The 18,962-nt window shown below is 29.6% G+C and overlaps 2 protein-coding genes and 1 pseudogene across 3 annotated transcripts; 1 reads left to right on the top strand and 2 right to left on the bottom strand.

Annotated features, from left to right (window-relative positions):
- Positions 1-615: 615 nt before the first annotated feature.
- Positions 616-2,175, bottom strand: LOC114381081 (protein ALP1-like). Its single transcript, XM_028340258.1, has one exon. It carries the CDS (start codon positions 2,126-2,128, stop codon positions 839-841), a length of 1,290 nt encoding a protein of 429 aa, XP_028196059.1. The 5' UTR covers positions 2,129-2,175; the 3' UTR covers positions 616-838.
- Positions 2,176-8,607: 6,432 nt separating this feature from the next.
- Positions 8,608-11,103, top strand: LOC114380971. The gene is made up of 5 exons (XM_028340130.1): positions 8,608-8,825; positions 9,780-9,945; positions 10,050-10,133; positions 10,229-10,432; positions 10,556-11,103. The coding sequence occupies exons 1-5, from the start codon at positions 8,751-8,753 to the stop codon at positions 10,648-10,650; spliced, it is 624 nt and encodes a 207-aa protein (XP_028195931.1). The 5' UTR covers positions 8,608-8,750; the 3' UTR covers positions 10,651-11,103.
- A 350-nt stretch (positions 11,104-11,453) lies between these two features.
- Positions 11,454-17,894, bottom strand: LOC114381410 (annotated as a pseudogene). Its single transcript, XR_003660038.1, has 7 exons — positions 17,277-17,894; positions 14,923-15,050; positions 14,454-14,749; positions 14,214-14,315; positions 13,271-13,698; positions 12,074-12,752; positions 11,454-11,961 (listed from the first exon to the last, which is right to left on the bottom strand). The product of XR_003660038.1 is annotated as a U-box domain-containing protein 34-like (transcript).
- Positions 17,895-18,962: the final 1,068 nt, after the last annotated feature.

The raw sequence follows: 18,962 nt of genomic DNA, 5'->3' as shown, positions 1-18,962 counted from the left end.
AAAAAATAATATTAAATTATATAAAAATTCTAAAATAAAATTAACTAATAATAAAAATTTTAGATCTTTTGATTAAATTATACAAAAATTTTAAAAATTTTAAATAGCGAGACAGATTCAGGTTAGGACGGATCTAATAATCTCATGCTGTACCCGTACATTACTATTGGTTATGGAAAAAAATCTAAACTCAAACTCATACTCAATCAATTTGAGTATTATTATAAAATACTAGAATCGAATAAGGAAAAACAAGTTAACTGCTATAAATAGAATATGAGAAATTCTAACCATATATTTTTTAACACATTCATTTAAATTCCTTTTTTTTTATAAAAAATCATAAATTTTTATAAATCTCACTTCTCATTTAATCATTAATCATTGTTTTGCTTAATTTTTATAATTTATAATAAGTTTTAAGGAAAGAGTGTGTTGCTTGTAAGTCTCATAAAAAGAAACATGCCACAGAATCAAAGCTTACATTGATTGAGGAGTTTTTAACGACCATCGCAACTCGAACCCCAGCAAGTTGTTTTGTTTTTCAACAAAAAACAGGAACAACTAAACAGAAAATCTCTGAAACCTTACGGACATGGCCAAAAAGCTTTCTAATTGAGAAAATAAAAAAATAAATATTCATTCATTTCCTTTTTTAGTTGGGCAAATTAAAGATATCTATACAAATTGATACATACCAATACCCATTAACATCAAAATCTTATTATAATGTGACTATAATAATAAAGCCATAGCCAAAAGAATTAATGAGAAACTCTGATACCCCAAGTACAACAACACATGACTATGACCATGGCACAAAATCGAAACTAGAAGTCTACAAAAAATTAGTCCCTGCACGACCATGGTGCAACAAATAGTGCGCTATCTGATCTCTGGCTTGCTCTGCAGCATTAGAGCGAACGTTATTCTCCGCCACCATCTCATCATCGAAGATCTCAAACTTCCAGTGAGGATCCATTTCCTCATCTCTCATCTCACAAATATTATGCAAAACACAGCACGCCCCAAGAAGCACGGGCAAGTCCTCAAGCTTCACTTCGGTCCTCTTCTGCAAGCAGGACCACCTCCCTTTGAGCCTCGCGAAAGCGTCCTTAGCAATGCTCTGAATCTCCCCAACCTTCTGATTAAACGCGTGCTGCGTCCAAGTAAGATTCTGATGCGTGTAAGGAACCAAAACACCGTCCATAAGAGGGTGTCCAGAGTTTCCCACCACCCAAACGTCCTTCAAAGTCCCCATAGTCGCTCTCTGATACAGCGCGCTTTTCTCCAACACTTGATCGTCGGAGAGAGAACCAGGCCAACCGATACAAACATCACTAAAGACACCTTTGGAATCAACCACGCCCTGAACGGTTATAGAGTAACTAGTCTTCTGGTTTCGTTCTGTGTGGTGCTTGTTGAAGTAAGCGTTGACGTTGGACTTGGGTGCAATGATGGGAATGTGAGTGGTGTACATTGAGCCTCCCACGTTGGGGATTCCGGAGAGAGATTCGAATTTTTGGGTGATGTGTTTCATTTCGGCTTCGTTTGGCCAGTGGAGGAACTTGGGCATCAGAACGGTTTTTATGGCGGAGCAGACCTCCAGCACGAGCTTGTGACACGTGGAGATTCCCAAGCCGAAGCGTTTGGAAACCTCGCGGAGGGGGTCGCCGGTGGCGAGGCGCCAAATGCACACCGCCACGCGCTGCCGCACCGGGATCGCCTGGCGGAGCATCGTGTTTTTCTTGGTGACGGCGGAGTCCAGATGCTGGCAGATCATGTCGAAGGTGGCCTTGCTCATGCGGAAGTAGCGCCGGAATTCCTCTTCAGGGAAGTCCGGCTGGTTGCAGCGGTCCCACCAGTCCTTGGAGCGATCCTTGACCCACAGGCGGCGTTGTTGTTGTTGGACCGTGACATTGTGGATGTCTTCAATGGCACGACGAGGTCTCTTGGTTGGGGGGGAGGAGTCGAATTGGAATTGAGTAGGATCCATGAGGGTTTGTTTGTTGTCTAAGTGGATGAGGGAATTGGGGAGGTCGTTGAAAGCGGTGTCGTTTCCACGACGCTTGGGATCCATATCAGGGAAGAAGAAGGAAGAATAGTCTTCGAGGGAGCTGATTTCCATGTGAAATGAAGAAAGGTGTGAAAAGGTTGTGTGAACGCTCAAGAGAAGGAGAGGGGTTCTGCTTTTATATGTGCTGCAATGGGAACGCGATAGCTTTGACCCCCTCGTGCGTGGAAAAGAAAACGTGGCTTTTTCTTCAACGCGTTCCCAAATGAAAAACGTTGGAATTTTTTAGGAAACTTGTCAGAAGTGTCGGATCATCCTTCAAGCCCAAAAGCCAACAGGGATTGGGAAATCAGCTTTTTCTCGCCACAATAATATATTTACCATTAGATTAAATTGTATTTTTCTCATATTATATTTGTTATCTTTCCTTTTTTCTTTTATAAAATATTCTTTAAGTTCATATTAGATTCGACTCTCATCCTTCTTAAACACTTTTTAATTATTTTAAAAAAAATAAACATATGTTTTTCACAATATTTTTAATAAAAATTTATATTTAAAATATTCTCTTTTTTTTCTTAACTTCTTAAAGACATCATTCTCTTTCTGAAAATATTTTAACATTTAAATCCAACTCTTTGTTAGACATGAACCTATCTTATTGATAGGCATGTATTAACACTCTTTATTATTTTTTTTTAGTATCTGTTGAGTCGTTTAATTGTTGATTTTTGTTGGACGTGTTTCAAGTAATGTCTATTGATTAAATATGATTTTTTGTTTCAAATTTTAGTGGTTTGCTCTTGCATTAATGTTTATATCTCCTTAATTTAAAATATTTTTTTTTATAACTAGGTGTTTGATATAATTAATATTTCAATTACAAGTTGCATCTTCTTCAAATGTTAACAACAATAAAATAAGAGTTAAATATTAAAAAAAATTTGTTATTGTCTTAAGAGATGTTCATTCACATGACCAATTATTAATTTGTTTTTAAATATTTAATAAATATTTTAGAACAATTTCTTCTATTCATATATTTCAATTGACGTTAGTTAACTATACTAATAAAATAGAGATAAAAGTAATGTAAAAAAGGGGGAGTATCAATTGCAACAAGAAAAAACATAGAAGGTGTGAACAAAAATATTAGAACAATTTCATCTTTTTATATATTTTAATTGATGTTAGATAAGGACGTTAACAAAAAAGATGAAAGTAATATAAAAAAAAAGAAATATCAAGTATAATTTGAGAAAAATACATGGGATACAAATATAATTTACTCTTGTCTTTAATACCTTCAATAATTTTACTCTCATCGGACTATTTTATTTTTTCATACTACTCTTACCAATTAAGAAAAATATAAAATAGAAGGAGTTATAAAAAATAAAAGTAATAAATTTTACAATAAAATACGGTAAAAATTATTATAAGTCGGTTCTTACTTATTAACTTTACCGTAGTTTGAATGTTTGATTTTTAGGGTCCGGCTAAAAGTGTGAAAATACTATTATTGGCTTAGATTAATGAAATCCTAAAAAAAAATTGGATTATTAAAATAATGTAATTAATGCCATGATGATATTAGTATTAAGAAAATTAAATTAAAAACACTTCACTGTGACGTGATTAATCAAAATATTTACCTATATAATATAAGGGATATAATAATAATTAAATACTTATTTTATTAAATAATTTTCTTATATGGATCAAACAACACGAGCATCACTCAATATACTAAGTTAGAAACTAATCTTATTCATAATACGTACTTGTTATTCACTTAAGGAAACTTTATAAGCAATGAATAATAAATATATCTTTTTTTATTAAATAGATTGTTCTCACATATATAATTATGAACCAAATTTTACATCATTGTATCAATTATTTAGATTATTTTATTAAATAATTAAGAATACTTCATACTGATGTATTTAATGTATCTCAACATTCTCGCTCGCTGAGATCTTTAATAAAATTTTAATTTAAAGGCAAATGTGTACTAATCTTTAAGAATATTGGTTAAAGAATTTAAAATAAAAATAATTTTATTGGGAGACAAAAAAATTACGATGTCCATGATAGTTTTTAGGCTCTCTCATAATTTACAGTAATTTTTTTTCTTTTTAGTTTCTTAATCAATGAAGTAAATATATAATTTGTGAACTCAAATTTTATTTTCCGTGTCCTGAGCATTTGATTCTATTAATTTGTTTTATTTTTTAAAACGAATAAATTGGATGAATTTATTTATTTTTTGGTAAAAATTGAATGAATTTATTGTAAATAAATTGAATAGCCAGTGAATAAATGGATTCATTTGCCACCCATTTTTACCGGCCATTTAGGAACTTACAGGATATTAGGAACTTCGTTTCTTAGGAAACTTCCAGGGTTTGGTTTCCCCCAACCCCGATATATTTCATGCGTATAATAAATGAGTTAATTGAAGGAGACTCCTTTAACCTCAATGGTCTGAACATTAATTGGCCACTGTTATAAAAATGGTATTTCCGATTTCGATTATAAGAAAGAAAAAATACATATTTTATATTTATTAAAAATTAATTAATTTCATTAAATTATATAATTTTCAATTAAAAATGTATTTTTTTAAAACTATCATTCATTTAAACTTAATATCAAACATAAAAAAATTTTGACCTTAATAAATAAAAAATATTTTAAGAATAATTTCATTAAATAAGACATAAGTAATTCAAATTTATTTATATTTAAAACAAAAAATAAGAGAGTTTTGTTGTTTATATTTAAAATGAATTATGTTAATCTCATTTATTAAGCGTGTTTGTTATTAATCTAGATCAATTTTACATATCAAGAAAATCAAACATAAATTTTCTTATTAAATAAATTATTTTTTTTTCTCTCGTGTAAACGCAACAAAAATCTACATCATTGTGTCAATCCTATATAACATAATATATTGAAATTAACTTTTATAATAAATCTTTTTTTATTCACATTATTTATTGAAAAGCCTTTTAGGAAAAAAAGTTTATTTTCTAAATATAATTAATATAAGTAAATTACATTAACCAACTTTCATAATCAACTTAAAATTAATCATCTTTACTTATGTTTAGGTTCGGGCAGTACTAGTTAAATTTTTTTGTGTGTTGTGCTTGATTTAGAAGAGAGAAATGAAGATAAAAATAGGAGAAAAATAATTTGAAAAGAAATAGTGTAGAAATAAAATAATATGTTTTGTTATTGATTTAAGAGAAATATGTAAAAAATAAAGTGAAAATAATTGAATGAACTATTTAAAATATAATATTGTCCTCAACAGTTGCATGATACTTAAAAAAAAAAAATCAAAAGAAGATAATTCATAAGGGTAAAATAGTATATTTATTATTAGAAGACAAAAGTTATCATAATGGAGCCGATCAAATTTAAACTAAACTTTTTTACTTATCTCATGTGTAAACCAACAATTGTTATTTTTCTCTTCTCAATCATATCCCCGTCTTTACTGAACACAACCTTAGTTTTTGGTATATTGGTTATTATAAAGATGCTCAATAAATAGTAAAAAGAAAATTGTTCAATTACTCTAAAACTTTAAAAATTATTCTTAAGTATTTAATGATGGATGAAATAAGGTGAAGTTAAAGTTTTATTTAGATGTTTTTATAATAGAATCAGGAAAAAAAAAAGTATGATTCCATTTCATATCTTTAAAGTTCGAGGAATGGAAATAAGAGATGCACATGAAATGTATTTGAATTTGTCTAATTTTATTTTATTTATTGTCGTTTTAAATTATTCAGATAATAAAATATTATATACAAGTTTAATTTTTGGTAAAAATAATTTTTATCAAATTTTATTTACTATCGATTGAATCTCATCATATATATCATTTCATTTTGGTATTTTTCATATTTTCCATCATTTTAAATATAGCAAAAGGTTGATTAAAACTATCATGTTTAATTATAAATTTATAATTATGTAAATAAGTTGAAAAGCGATAGTTAATAAATTGCTACAGTTATTATGTGATCCGTATAAAAATGAATTAGACAAGTAAATTTCAAGAGTATGTTGTCCAATCATAAAATTATCTCACCATGTCATTTTCTTTCCAAAAGCCAAATATAAATATTAAACTTAAATTTTAAATTAATATATTAAATTTAACTTATATATATAACACTAAAAGATTTATAATAAATGACCATTTATTACCATTTATTATAAAGAGTGACATTTATATAAATTAAATACATGGGGATTTTTAATTTAACGGTAGATTTTAAAATCAAATTATGATTAAAATTATCCAATAGTGTAATAATTAATATAAATTTAAGTCTTATAAAGCTTGACATTTTTAATTAAATAGAATTCTTTAAAAAAATTAAGTCTAACAATAAGTTAGGCCAATCCAGGCCGTTTAGGCTATGTTTGATTTTTCCTTTAGGATGTTGCAAACTCATTTAGAGAGTAAATTAAATTTTTGATAATCTTAAAAAAAATTGTACAGTCAACTTTTTATTAAAACTCAATTTTGTAGAAATAAGAGTTAGATTGTTTTTGCAAATTAAAAATTTGCAGACTTATGTTTAATCTAAACTTAAATATATAGACTTTAAATATTGGCAATACAAAAATCTCATATGAATTACTCGGGGTTCCAACCTAATATTTATTTAGTTGTGAAAACATTTGACTTTGGCAAAACAGCTTACATCAATTGAAGTATTTATAAATGAATAAATCATATTTAACTTTCAGATCTATTTCCTTTTGGTATTATACTAGCCACTAGGAATCAAATTTAACATTCTGTGCATATGTTTCAATCAAAGTTAATGTTCATCGCAACCAAATAGTTTTAAGCATCAACAAAATCAAATTAGAAACGAAAGATAATAATAAAAAATACTAGGTCAACTGCTGTAATTAATATCATGCGTAACACGTGAAGATATCATTATATTTAAAAAACGTACATATAATTTATTCAATTTTTACTCCTAAATCATTAAAAAAAAATGAAACCATATTTCAAATCATTTCCAATTTTAAGCATCTCGTGGAGCCACATGCATTTTTTATTTTTTTTGTATACGTGTGGTTGACCATTATGCCGGGCCTTAAGCTTACTCGTCTTTTTCGTCAACACAAATTTCTATCCTAGCCCTCGGTTGCTTGAGTATTTTCAGGTGTAGGTTATGTTAGATAAAATTAGGTAAAAATTAGTTAGTGGTTCAAAGTTAAAAAATAATTGTTGAAAGTTTAAAAATTAATTTATTAAATTATAAATATTTAATAAAATTAACTGTTTAAATAACTAAAAGTATAAAATGATAGAAAATAATAAAATAATAATTTATTTTAAAAAATAATTAAAAATAAAATAGATATATTTAAGATAAAAATAAAAAATATAAAAAACTAAAAACTAATATTTTAAAAAATGTTACTGATATTTTTTAAAATTAATAAAAAAAAACAACCAAATAAACTTTTTAAATCAATAAAAAAACTAAAAATTAATTAAAATATCTCGATAAATATAACCTTAACATCACATATTGAATATTTTTTAATTATATAAGTGATTAATCATATTAATTAGACATATAAGTAATTAACTAATCGAAAATAATTACAGCATCTCCCGAGAGTTTGGTCAGGGGAGTTTCATTGTTATCATAATTGCAATGCTAGAGCAACTTCTACAACTGTCGTATGATTGGATTCTTAAATTTTGGGTTGTTAAATTTAAGAATCAAACCCTTACATAATTTTGGGTTGCTTTTACAAGCAATAATTATTGCTTGAGAATAAAGTACAAGGAAAATGCAAATAAAATTGTTCACAAGCAATATTTTAAATCCAAAAAAGTTCTCAACAACAAAGTCCCACAAAACACGCCCAACGTCCAAGCTTTATAAACAAAGCAATCAATCAATATAATATCCAAAGAGAGAAAAGAAGAAGTCAGGAAGGGTCGGTTTAAATTTATTTTAATAAAATACGTTTTTTTTAAAATTCTTTTAGTGTGTTTATCTAAATTGTTTTTATTTTAAAAAAATATATTTTTTTTCTTATTTTAAGAAATCATTCTTATATATTTCTTAAAAAAATGTTTATATAAAAAATATTTATTTTAATTTTTTTAAAGTTTAAATAAACTCACCCATTTTTTATTATATAAGTGCTTATATTATAAAGTATTTGAATGCATTTGTACATCAACACTTATAATATATTAGCTTATTTTAAAAAATTATGATTGAAAATAAATTAAAAAATTCAAAAACTATTTAATAATTAAAATTGTTCTATTCGTATGAATGAATTCAAATAATAGCAAAATTGTATAAACTCAAATATATTGTTAAACCCACAATTAATTTTATAATCGGTGCAAAGAATGAAGTCTGTGGAAATACTCCTTGATTCACTGGGAAATCAAGGATCCTGGTCAATGGTAAAAAAAAATATACATACTGCAATTGTATTAAGAAAAACTGAAAATCAATATTCTTGCAAAATGTGAATGCTCTCCATAGTCTATCATATTCACAGATCGGTCTCTATTATGTTGGGATTTTATAATAGTGCGCTGTACCAAATTAGTGGCCAGTGTTTAGTGTTTACTCTGAAATTTGAGGAGCACCAGAAGCTGGTAAGGGTGCTGCGTCCACTCATTATTACTCATTCGGGGTTTCCAAATTAGATGAGTTGTTGTTCTTGCTCTGCCATGGCCTTCCTTCTCAAAGCACCTTCCTTTCTCCCTCCTCTTAACCAAAAGGTGATTTTGCAGCAATCTCTTGTCACTTGTATTCTGGGCTTTTCTGTTTTGCTTACAAGATGCCAAATTGGGTGTCCTATAATAATCACCAGGGATTTTAATTTGTGTTTCTACTGTGGGGGAGGGGGGGCGGTTAGGATTGGTGACTTTGGTGGATGTGTTTGCCAAATTTTTTCTACATGTTGTGCAAACTCATGGTGCTTTATTGCATGGTGCAAAATCCATGCATTTCTAATGCATGAGCTACTCATGTTGTTGGGATGTTTTAATAACTAACTAGGAGTGTAAAAATGTTCAGGAAATAAGTTACTGTGTTATCACTTGTTTCTGATACTGCCCTTCTCTTCCTTACCCTTGATGTTTTGATATGTTTTGTACCACTTGTCCTCTGGTCGTTGGTGGTAAACATGGTCATTGTCCATCGATAAGTGTTATCCACTGAAGGGCTAGGAGGGAGGAAAGTGAATTTTCTTGGGCATTTTGATGCCTTTTCAGATTGTAAAAAAATCATCACTGATTGGGATTTTGGTACCATCTGACTCCTTCTTGCCTCTGATTGTTTTGACATGTTTCTGTCTCTTTAGTGTTTTTTTTTTTTTTTTTTGTGTTGGCAGTAAACATAGTTGTTTTCGTCTTTTTGATTTGAATAACTTGATTTGATACAATTTGGCAAGCTCACAATTTGTATCATGTGATAAATCACAAATGCCTTTGAATCTTATGATACATGGATGAATAGCTATGATTCCACATCACACAATTTAGTAATTAGCAATCCACTATTTTTTATTTTTAACTTTTCTTTCAATTAGCAATTAGCATATGTTGATATTTCTCAATCATATTGGGGAAAAAGAGGATTAATTAATGGATTTTGAAAGTGTGTAACTTCAATTATTTCAAACTGAATTTCCACAATTTCTGACACTTCACCTCAACCCTTTTTTGTTGCAGTTGAATTATATCAGCTTTTCTCCCATAAACCTGCAATCCAAATTTTACCATGCTAGTGTCAGAAATGGGAGATGGAACGTTCCTAGCATGACAATAAAAGCTCAGGCAGCTGTTGAAGGGGATGTACTACTTGACGAAGAATCCATCTGTGTCAATGAAGAAAGTGGTATGCAGTTGGTTATTGTCCATTGTCTGCTTTATTCATGTGTTTCATAGTTGCTTTTGATCCATCATTTTTATTTTGATTTTGATGTTGCTGATATTTTTCAGATTACGGGGTCGTTTGTATGCACCATGTTGGAATTTTATGTGAAAACCTAGAAAGATCACTTGACTTTTATCAAAATGTTCTAGGTATGGCAGCTTGTCAAACTAATATTTTCTGGTACATTGTGTTTAGTGTTTACAATGAAGCAAGTATATGAATAACTAAATTGAATGGAATTTAGGCCTCAAGATAAATGAAGCAAGGCCACATAATAAGCTTCCATACAGGGGTGCTTGGTTGTGGGTAGGCTCTGAGATGATTCATTTGATGGAGCTTCCAAACCCTGACCCTTTAACTGGACGACCTCAACACGGTGGTCGAGATCGTCACACGTGTATTGCAATTCGTGATGTTTCTAAGCTGAAAGCAATCTTTGATAAAGCTGGTACAACTTCTTTCCTTCTTTAAACAACATAACTTGTGGTTCACCATGATTTACAGCATTTTAAATGACGTATGCTCTAGGATCTATTTTATGTTACTTTCTCTTTGGTCTTCTACTTTCTAGGTATCGCTTACACACTTAGTCATTCTGGAAGACCAGCAATCTTTACACGTGATCCCGATGCAAATGCTCTAGAGTTTACACAAGTAGATGATTGATATCTATGGATGTTACCTGCTAGGCCACACCCCTTTGCTGCTATAAGTCACCAGAAGGTAGAAATAAATGTACGAATGATTACATGTATGTAAAGGCTGAAGGGATTGTAACTAGTACACCATAGTAAAGTAGTCTGCTACTCTGCTATGCAGTGGCACTAGCAGCAATAGAATACTGGCTCATCTTATATATAGCACATTTGTAAGGATTAACGGAACGTGAATACTGAGAAATAAGATTGAAAGAAATTAGATTATGGAAAGTGATGTTTTCAGTCAAAGTGCTAGAGGCTCCACGAAGGGAAGCATACAAGTAGGGCGTAAAATTGAAGATATTCAGAAGCCAAGACTTTCATTGTTTGAACGAATGGGATATCGTGTACAATTATTTTTATCTTACTTTTTCCTTTATACACAAGTAATTAGTAATTTAGTATGTTCTATCTGTTCTGATCTCACAAGTGTAAATAACTACCACCCGAGTAACATCATTACATCATAAAGCCTTAAATTTCATTATGAATTACAAAATACCCTCAATGACATTAATTAACTTCGGAACAATTATTGATGTTTAGCTCAGTTAGTTAAATAGGATGTGAATTATTGTAAATTCTTAGGTACTTGTCTTCAATTTCTAGGATCAAAAACGAAAAAATTAACTTTGGCACAAACAAAGCAAATAAAATGTCCATTATATTATGATCGTTAGATTTATAACGTGTCAATACTAATGGAACAATGTTACGATATACATGAATTAGTATTTCATCCGCAAAAAACTTTCATTTTTGTTTAACAAGTTCGTAAGAAAAGTCTGCACGTTGGCACGTTGCTAACATTTCTCTTTGTGCTAAATACAATGGCTAAAGAAAGTTTATATACAACCTTAAATGAAAAAAAAAATTAGGAGCACGCGCTGCTAAATTCTCAAATAGTTATACTTTTCATACAACAATTTCTTACTATACTTTTTACAATATTTTTTTTTTTTTCTCTATCTCTCTCCATCCCATCACCTATCTTACAAACCTTTTGTACAATTCAAATTGTGACTGGTTTTATGCTGCAAGTAAAAGTGGGTTGTGATGAGCAGTAACTAGTAAGATATTCACTGCTTACTAATCAAAAGGTCACTCCAGACTTCCACTCCTGAATGGCTGAACGTAAAGTATGGTTTGGAGTCAGCACAGAATACTGAAGTTTAAGCTTTGTCATGGGTGACACATTGTGTTTGCTGAGCCATGCCTTGATTGCTATGTACTCATAAGTGAACCCATCCGCAGCAATATATGGATCATCCATGATTTCCTGCAGTACTCACAAATCAACCAAGAATTAACAAATAACTGAAAATGATATGCATCACTAAGATATCAAAACACAATAATCAAATGTTCATCAGATAAGTGCAGGTTTATACCTGAAGGATTGGACAATAATACTGGCTTGGCACACTTACACTATTTATTCCCATCCTTGTACTAGAATTTGCCGCATCAGAAAATCTTTCAAGCACTGGAAGAACTTCAGTATCAATTTCTGGTCTATCTCTGCATCTAAGTGCAGAGCATTTAAGGGCTACTTGAGCCAATTCCACTGTCACGATGAGTCCACGTGCATGGCGACCAGTTATCAATTGGAGAGTTATGACTCCAAAAGCATATACATCTGATTTTGGTCTGACAGTGCCAGTTCTCTGATACTCTGGGTCCATGTAATGCAGAGTACCGGCAAGAATTGATTCTCTGTACTCAGTGACATTGTCAGGCACTACTTCTACAAGGAGTTTAGCCAGCCCAATATCTGCAATTTTGCTCACATAATTTCTGTCTAACAAGACATTGCCAGGTTTTATATCTCGATGGACAATAGGCTCTGGCTTTGAATTATGCAAGAATGAGAGCCCACAAGCCATTTCAAAAACTATACAAAATCGAAAAAACCACGGAAGTGGGGGTTTTCCATTTTTTTTTTTTTTTGAGAAGATAGTCTTCTAGACTTCCATTTTCCTTGTATTCATAAACAAGACAACCACTCTCAGGACAGGCTCCAAATAACAATACCATATTAGGATGATGTAGTTGACTAAGAATCTCAACCTGCAACATATGGGAGACTACAGAAACTCAGAAAGGAATGCTTTCTCTTGTTATTGCAGCTTTCAGATATTGAATTGAATTCATTTAATATATTTAAAAGGCACCTAACATTAGGAAGCATTGGAAAATGAGATGCAAGGGAGTAAAGTTTGAAAATTCAATAAACTTTTAAATCAGCAAATTTCATATGAGAACTATTGCAGCACACAAAAAATGAACAAAGAGTAAATCCTAAGGAAGCTTGATCTGTCAAGGATTAGTTTATTAGTAATTTTTTATCAGTCTGCTTTTCCTGCAGTAGAGGTAGTGGGATAGCCAATTTTTAAATTTTCCAAGGCACTTGGATACTTGAGCTTACATTAGTAAGTTTTATAAATCAGTTCATGCTTTAGATTCTTAGATCATTTAAAATATGATATGAAGAACCATACTAGAAGGACACGACAAAGAGTTAGTCTCAGAATCTCACTCTCATATAAACAATTTCAAAGGGAAGAAAATTCAAGCACAAGAAGGACCTCTTTTAGAAACTCATCTTTCTTGTTGATTGCGTCTTGATGCAGAACCTTTACAGCTACTGGTGAGTGATCAAGATTACACTTGTAAACTTTCCCATATCCTCCTTCACCAATTATCAAGTCCTCAGCAAAAAAGTTCGTTGCTAGCTTGATTTCATCCATGGTGTACTTTCTGTATCTCCTGTCATTTGAGAGCAATGTATCCACAATTCTCTGTTTTTCTATTGATTCTTTAAGGACATCAAGTTCAGCCATCTGTCTTTCATATGACTCTTTGGAAAACTTATTTTGGCCTCCTCAAGCTCCTTCATGACTTTTAAATACTTTGTTTTCTCTTCAGCAGGCAACTTTCTCAAAATCTCCTCTCTTTTTAGGGAAGCATTGACTATTTTAGTTTCTTCAAGAGATTCAGAAGAAAGTAAAAGGGCCTGCAAGTAAAAAGGGCTAACTCGTAAAGACATAAATTTCTCTGGTTGGAGCATAATTACTGTGAAGTGCCAAACTCGAAACTAAAGATTTAATTCAAGTCCAATTTGAGCAACTGTGCCACAATGAAGCAGACATGGCTGTGATTTTTAAAAAACTAAATTTTGAATTAAAAAATTGTTGAAATTAAAGAGTGCATAAGCTATATGTTTGAATATAATTGAAACCAATTATTTTTCATTTTGTTGACTTCAAGGCTCTTGATCAGGTTTTAGTCATCCAAAATTTTATGTTTAAAAGTAATTGATAAGCAGCATTATATGCTCGCAGGGAAAATGATTTGCCTTTTCTTTTAACAAATAATTTGAGTTGATACCTTTCATAGGCATTGACTTAGGCATTGAGAACGTGGGGGGAGGGAGGGGGATAAAAAGAAAGTAGCTTAGCTGAATTAGAGATCCAAACATGTATTTCCTTTTACAAACAAAAGAGAACTCAAATATTATCCAACTCTCACCTCGTTTTGAGCTTGAACCAGCTCTCCACAGACCTGTTTATACATGGTGATAGTATTTTGCAACTCCAGCTGCAGCCGTTCCACTTCTTCTTGCATGACTAACTGCATCAGACATATAAGTACACATCATATGAACACCACAGCCATGTTGGAGAATAAAAAGAGTACCGCTTTCACAAGAATTTATTCATATGTGACACCCCCCCAATAATTCCTTTTGACTAAAAAGAAGAAAGTTACCTGTTCACGTTGTGCAGAAGGAATGAAATCAAATTAATGGAGGCTGATAGTTTCAATATCATCTCCGCAGTTTTCTGGATTTTCTTCTTCATTTTTGGTAGTATTTTCAAAAGAATCCCTACGACTAGATGATTGCAGACCAATGTAACTACGCTCTGATATTGATAAAAACCGGAAATTCCTTAGAATTTTAGGTTCAGTCGAGAATGAACTAATTCCAGACATTTCTCTGCCAATGCCAGCACGATTGTCCGCTTTGTTTACTTTAGTGGACACGAAGTTCCTTGGGCTAGTTTCTGTCGGAGGGAAAATAAAAAAACTCAGAAATTATACAACTTCTTCCATAAAGATTTAATTCAAGACCCCTAATTCTATGAAAGCATCATCCAAAACCAATATAAGATGGTCGTGTGTATCAGGGCATAGGTGCAGACATCAAAATCCTGAAATGCAAGATCTTCAATCATACCACAAGAACGGGAAGATGAAAAATCAGCCAACTTGGATATAATTCTATCTCTAGCTACAATATATACAACACAACTGTCAGGAGCACATCTTAGAATGGTAGTTGGTATCCCAGGTCCTTTTAGCTTCCTGGAAGAAGAAAACTGGAATTTAGAAGACAGTAACTAGTAAAGAAGCATTGTTGTAAATTACTTTATGATCCATTCTCTCTTAGATGAACTGTTTGTAAAAAAAACTGAAAATTAATTTCGTTGTACTTCCAATGATAGTTTTCAGTTGAGGTGACAGGTTTAGCATGCAAGTGCCAAACTCCTAATTGGAAAAATCTAATTAGATAAAAGATGCCTACAGAAAGTTAACATCTTTCCGTGGAATTTCAAATTCTCAATTTTAACAAAGATTAAAATTCCGACAGATATTCAATTCCCTTTAAATTATTATCTAAATATTAGATTTAAAATGACAAATATTTAATATTTCATTTAAAATAAATTACTCTATAAAAAATATTCATCTAAACACGAACACAACATAAGAGAATTTAGAGAGAGATAATAACAAACAAGAGATTTGTATTAAGAAATTCAATTTAACTAAAAACAATTTACAATTCTTTTAGATTTAACTAACCTAAGTTATTCAGTGACAAGTATAATACAATTGTCCTAACTAACAAATAAGAGTCTGTCTACTAATTATTGTTAGATTTATTGTTTAATTAAAAAAAGATCGAGTGTTAAGTGAGTGTGCAATATAAATTTTTTTACACAATCATTTAATCATAAATTATTATGTATGATATAATTTTGTTGACTTGTAAAATAATTATCTTAAAATAATTCAAATAATAATTTGTGATTGAATGATACGCTAATACATGAACATTAAACTCATAATGAAAATGTATAAATATAAACATTTAAAACTTTTAATTTAGAAAAAAAAGTAGATTAATTAAAAAATTATTTTGATGAAGGCAAGCAAGTCGTTATTTAAAATTAATTGAAAAAAGTATTGACTAACATCTTTAACAAATATACAGTGTGCTAGATAAGTATTTTCATATAACTTTCGTTTTTTTTTTAAAAAAATTTGTTTGAGATAAACAATTTTTTTAAAATAATTTATAGTGTTTTGCATATGCAACTTCAAGTAGTTAGTGTTTTTTGAGATGTTAGTTTCTAACTTATTTTTATTTTTATTTTATTTTTTTGTCATTCTTAAAATATTTATTAAGTTTATCTTTTATCTTTTTAGTTTACATAATAGAGTTTTTATTTTATTTTTTTGGTTTTTTATATTATACTATTTTTAAATATTATTTATTTTATTATTTTAGGATTGTACTTCAAAATATTGATAATCGATCCACATGACAATACTTATATGGAGTGTTATTAAAAGTACGCAACGATATTATTACGCTAATCAATATAATGAAAGTATGGCCACTATTTAAGCATATAGTATCTGTCAAAAAAAGTTAAGCATATGATATTTTTATTTTATTTTAAACTTAGTTTAAAATATTTAAAAATTAATATAAAATTAATAGTAAAATAAATAAAATAAAAATAATACAATAACTGAAACTAAAAGTGTAATTAAAATAATTAATATTTAAATAAAAATTATAGAAGTTTAAAATTAATTAAAACTAAAACTAAAATTATTTTTATGCATAAAATAATATTAAAATTTATGTAAAAATATCATATAAACATCTTTATTTATGTCATTGTATATTATTATCATTTCAACAAATAATTTTATTAAACACTTATATTTAATTATCAGATTAATAACTTTCAATTATTAAACAACTTTTCAACTTTGAACTATAACTTTAAAATTTTTAACTGATTTTTCTACTACTTTTTTCAAACATAACTATAATGACATTTTCAATTTTCAAAAGAACTAAAATAAGGTTCATTTAATAAATTCTGTACCTTGGGTGTTTTGAAACAAGACATTCTTATGTCTTATATATATATATATATATATATATAAAAAGATATTCTTATGCAAAATGAGTTTTCATTTAAAATTCCTTTAAGTAAATGATTTATTTGAAACCTTATTTAAACAAAGACTTTATTTATAAGCTTAACTACTATGGAACTTACTGACATTATTTTTTTACAATAATTAATTAAAGAGTTATCATCGATTCAAGGTTCAACATATTTGCTAGCCTGGTTTTAAACTTCAATTCCGTACACTTGGCTCATTAGATATATGCGCAGGGGTAAGAAAGAAATTTAGCTGCTTCTGAAGTTCTAATCTTTGACTACATACATACATGCAATATTGTAGATGAATATGTACAGAGCAGAAATTCGAGTCCCATACATTGCAAGTTTTGCATCATCTAGTTTGGGATATCTAATGAGCTGCTGCTGCATGAGATCACCAGTGCCAGCATACAAACAGTCTCCATGGCAATCCTCACAATATATATAAACATCTTCATATAGTTGGCATTAATGAAGAAAAAAATTTAACACATTAACAGTCACATAGGAACAGGTATCCATGATCATTATAATTTGATTCTTTTTCTTTATATTCCTAATATTACCTGTTATTTTATAATTGGCAACTGAAATATGCATATGATGAGTGATGACTTGCACTTGAATATATCATGCAATTGAAGTACTAATATAGAACTTTCAAGTTTATATATATGCTACAGGCAAAAGATCCTAGCTAGTAAGAAATGAAGAGGGGAGGGAATTAAAGGAGGTGGTGACAGATAGAGAGAGAGCACACGGCTTTTGGCGTGAACTTAGATCCATGCTAGGAAAGAGCCAAGTGCTCACTCTCTTCTGTCACCTCCACAAATTAACAAACCTGAAGCATGCATATATAGACGATTCGATCTGTTTGATTCACTTCTTTGTTAATTATCAATCCAATGGCAGAAGAAGATATATTATGTGTTCTTCTTAATTAGACTATATCTTCTGTAAGTAATTTATAGGATTAGGAGGAACTGGTGATGAGAAGGTATCTACCTCCCAATAATGAAATATGCCCGCAAACGAAGATAAATTCTCTTTCATTTCATCTAATGATTCTAATTGGTTATTTTTTATGGCAAACTAATAACCATACAATACATTCAAAAGAAAGATATGGTGCAATGATATACTTTGTAAAGAATGTACTTTGCCACATAGTTGTTGCAAGTAAGCAGCTTTGCCAGCTATTCGATCGGTTGTAGTCAGCTGAGAATAAGTTAATGTACAACAGGTGTCTACTTTGTTTAATTTCTTGATTTTATTTCTAGGTTATTTCATGTAAAAGTAACTGAGAAGTTAGTTAAAAGCTGTAGAACTAATCGATGGCTAAAAGCTGAAAGCTAATAATTGAAAAATTAATTTATTAGATTATAAGTGTTGTATAAAACTAATGGTTGAATTAGTTAAAAAAAAGTGTGAATTAACAGAAAAAAATGAAATCATAATTTATTTAAAAAAAATAACTAGATAATTAGATAGATATATTGAGAATAAAAAATGAAAAAAAATATAAAAATTTAGAAGTTAGTATATTAAAAAATGTTGCTTCAAGTAATGTGTTAAAAAATACTAGAAGTTATTCAAAAAACATGTTTATCAAATAGTCAAACAAATTTTTTAGTCATTAAAAAAAAGTTAAAAATTAGCTGAAATGCCTTACTAAAATAATCTTAATTAATATTTTTTTTATTAGAATTTCATTAAGGCTATGTTAGGTAAAATTAGGTAAAAGATAGAAAGTTAGTTGGCAACTAGAAAATGAAAAATTATCTTATTAAATTAACTATTAAAACAGCCGAAAAGTGTAAAATGACAGAAAAATAATAAAATTGTAATTTATTTAAAAAAGATAACTAGAAAATTGAATAAATATATTGAGGATAAAAAAAAATATAAAAAATTAGAAACTAACATTTTAAAAAAAGCTACTTCAAGTAGCATTTCAAAAAATATTAGAAATAACTAAAAAAACTTGTTTACTGAACTGTTAAACAAGCTTTTCAATTAGTAA

This window comes from Glycine soja, chromosome 13 (genome assembly GCF_004193775.1).
Source record: "Glycine soja cultivar W05 chromosome 13, ASM419377v2, whole genome shotgun sequence".
Lineage (NCBI taxonomy): Eukaryota > Viridiplantae > Streptophyta > Magnoliopsida > Fabales > Fabaceae > Glycine > Glycine soja.
The sequence above is the reverse complement of the archived record's forward strand: the minus strand, read 5'-3'. Positions and strand labels throughout refer to the sequence as shown.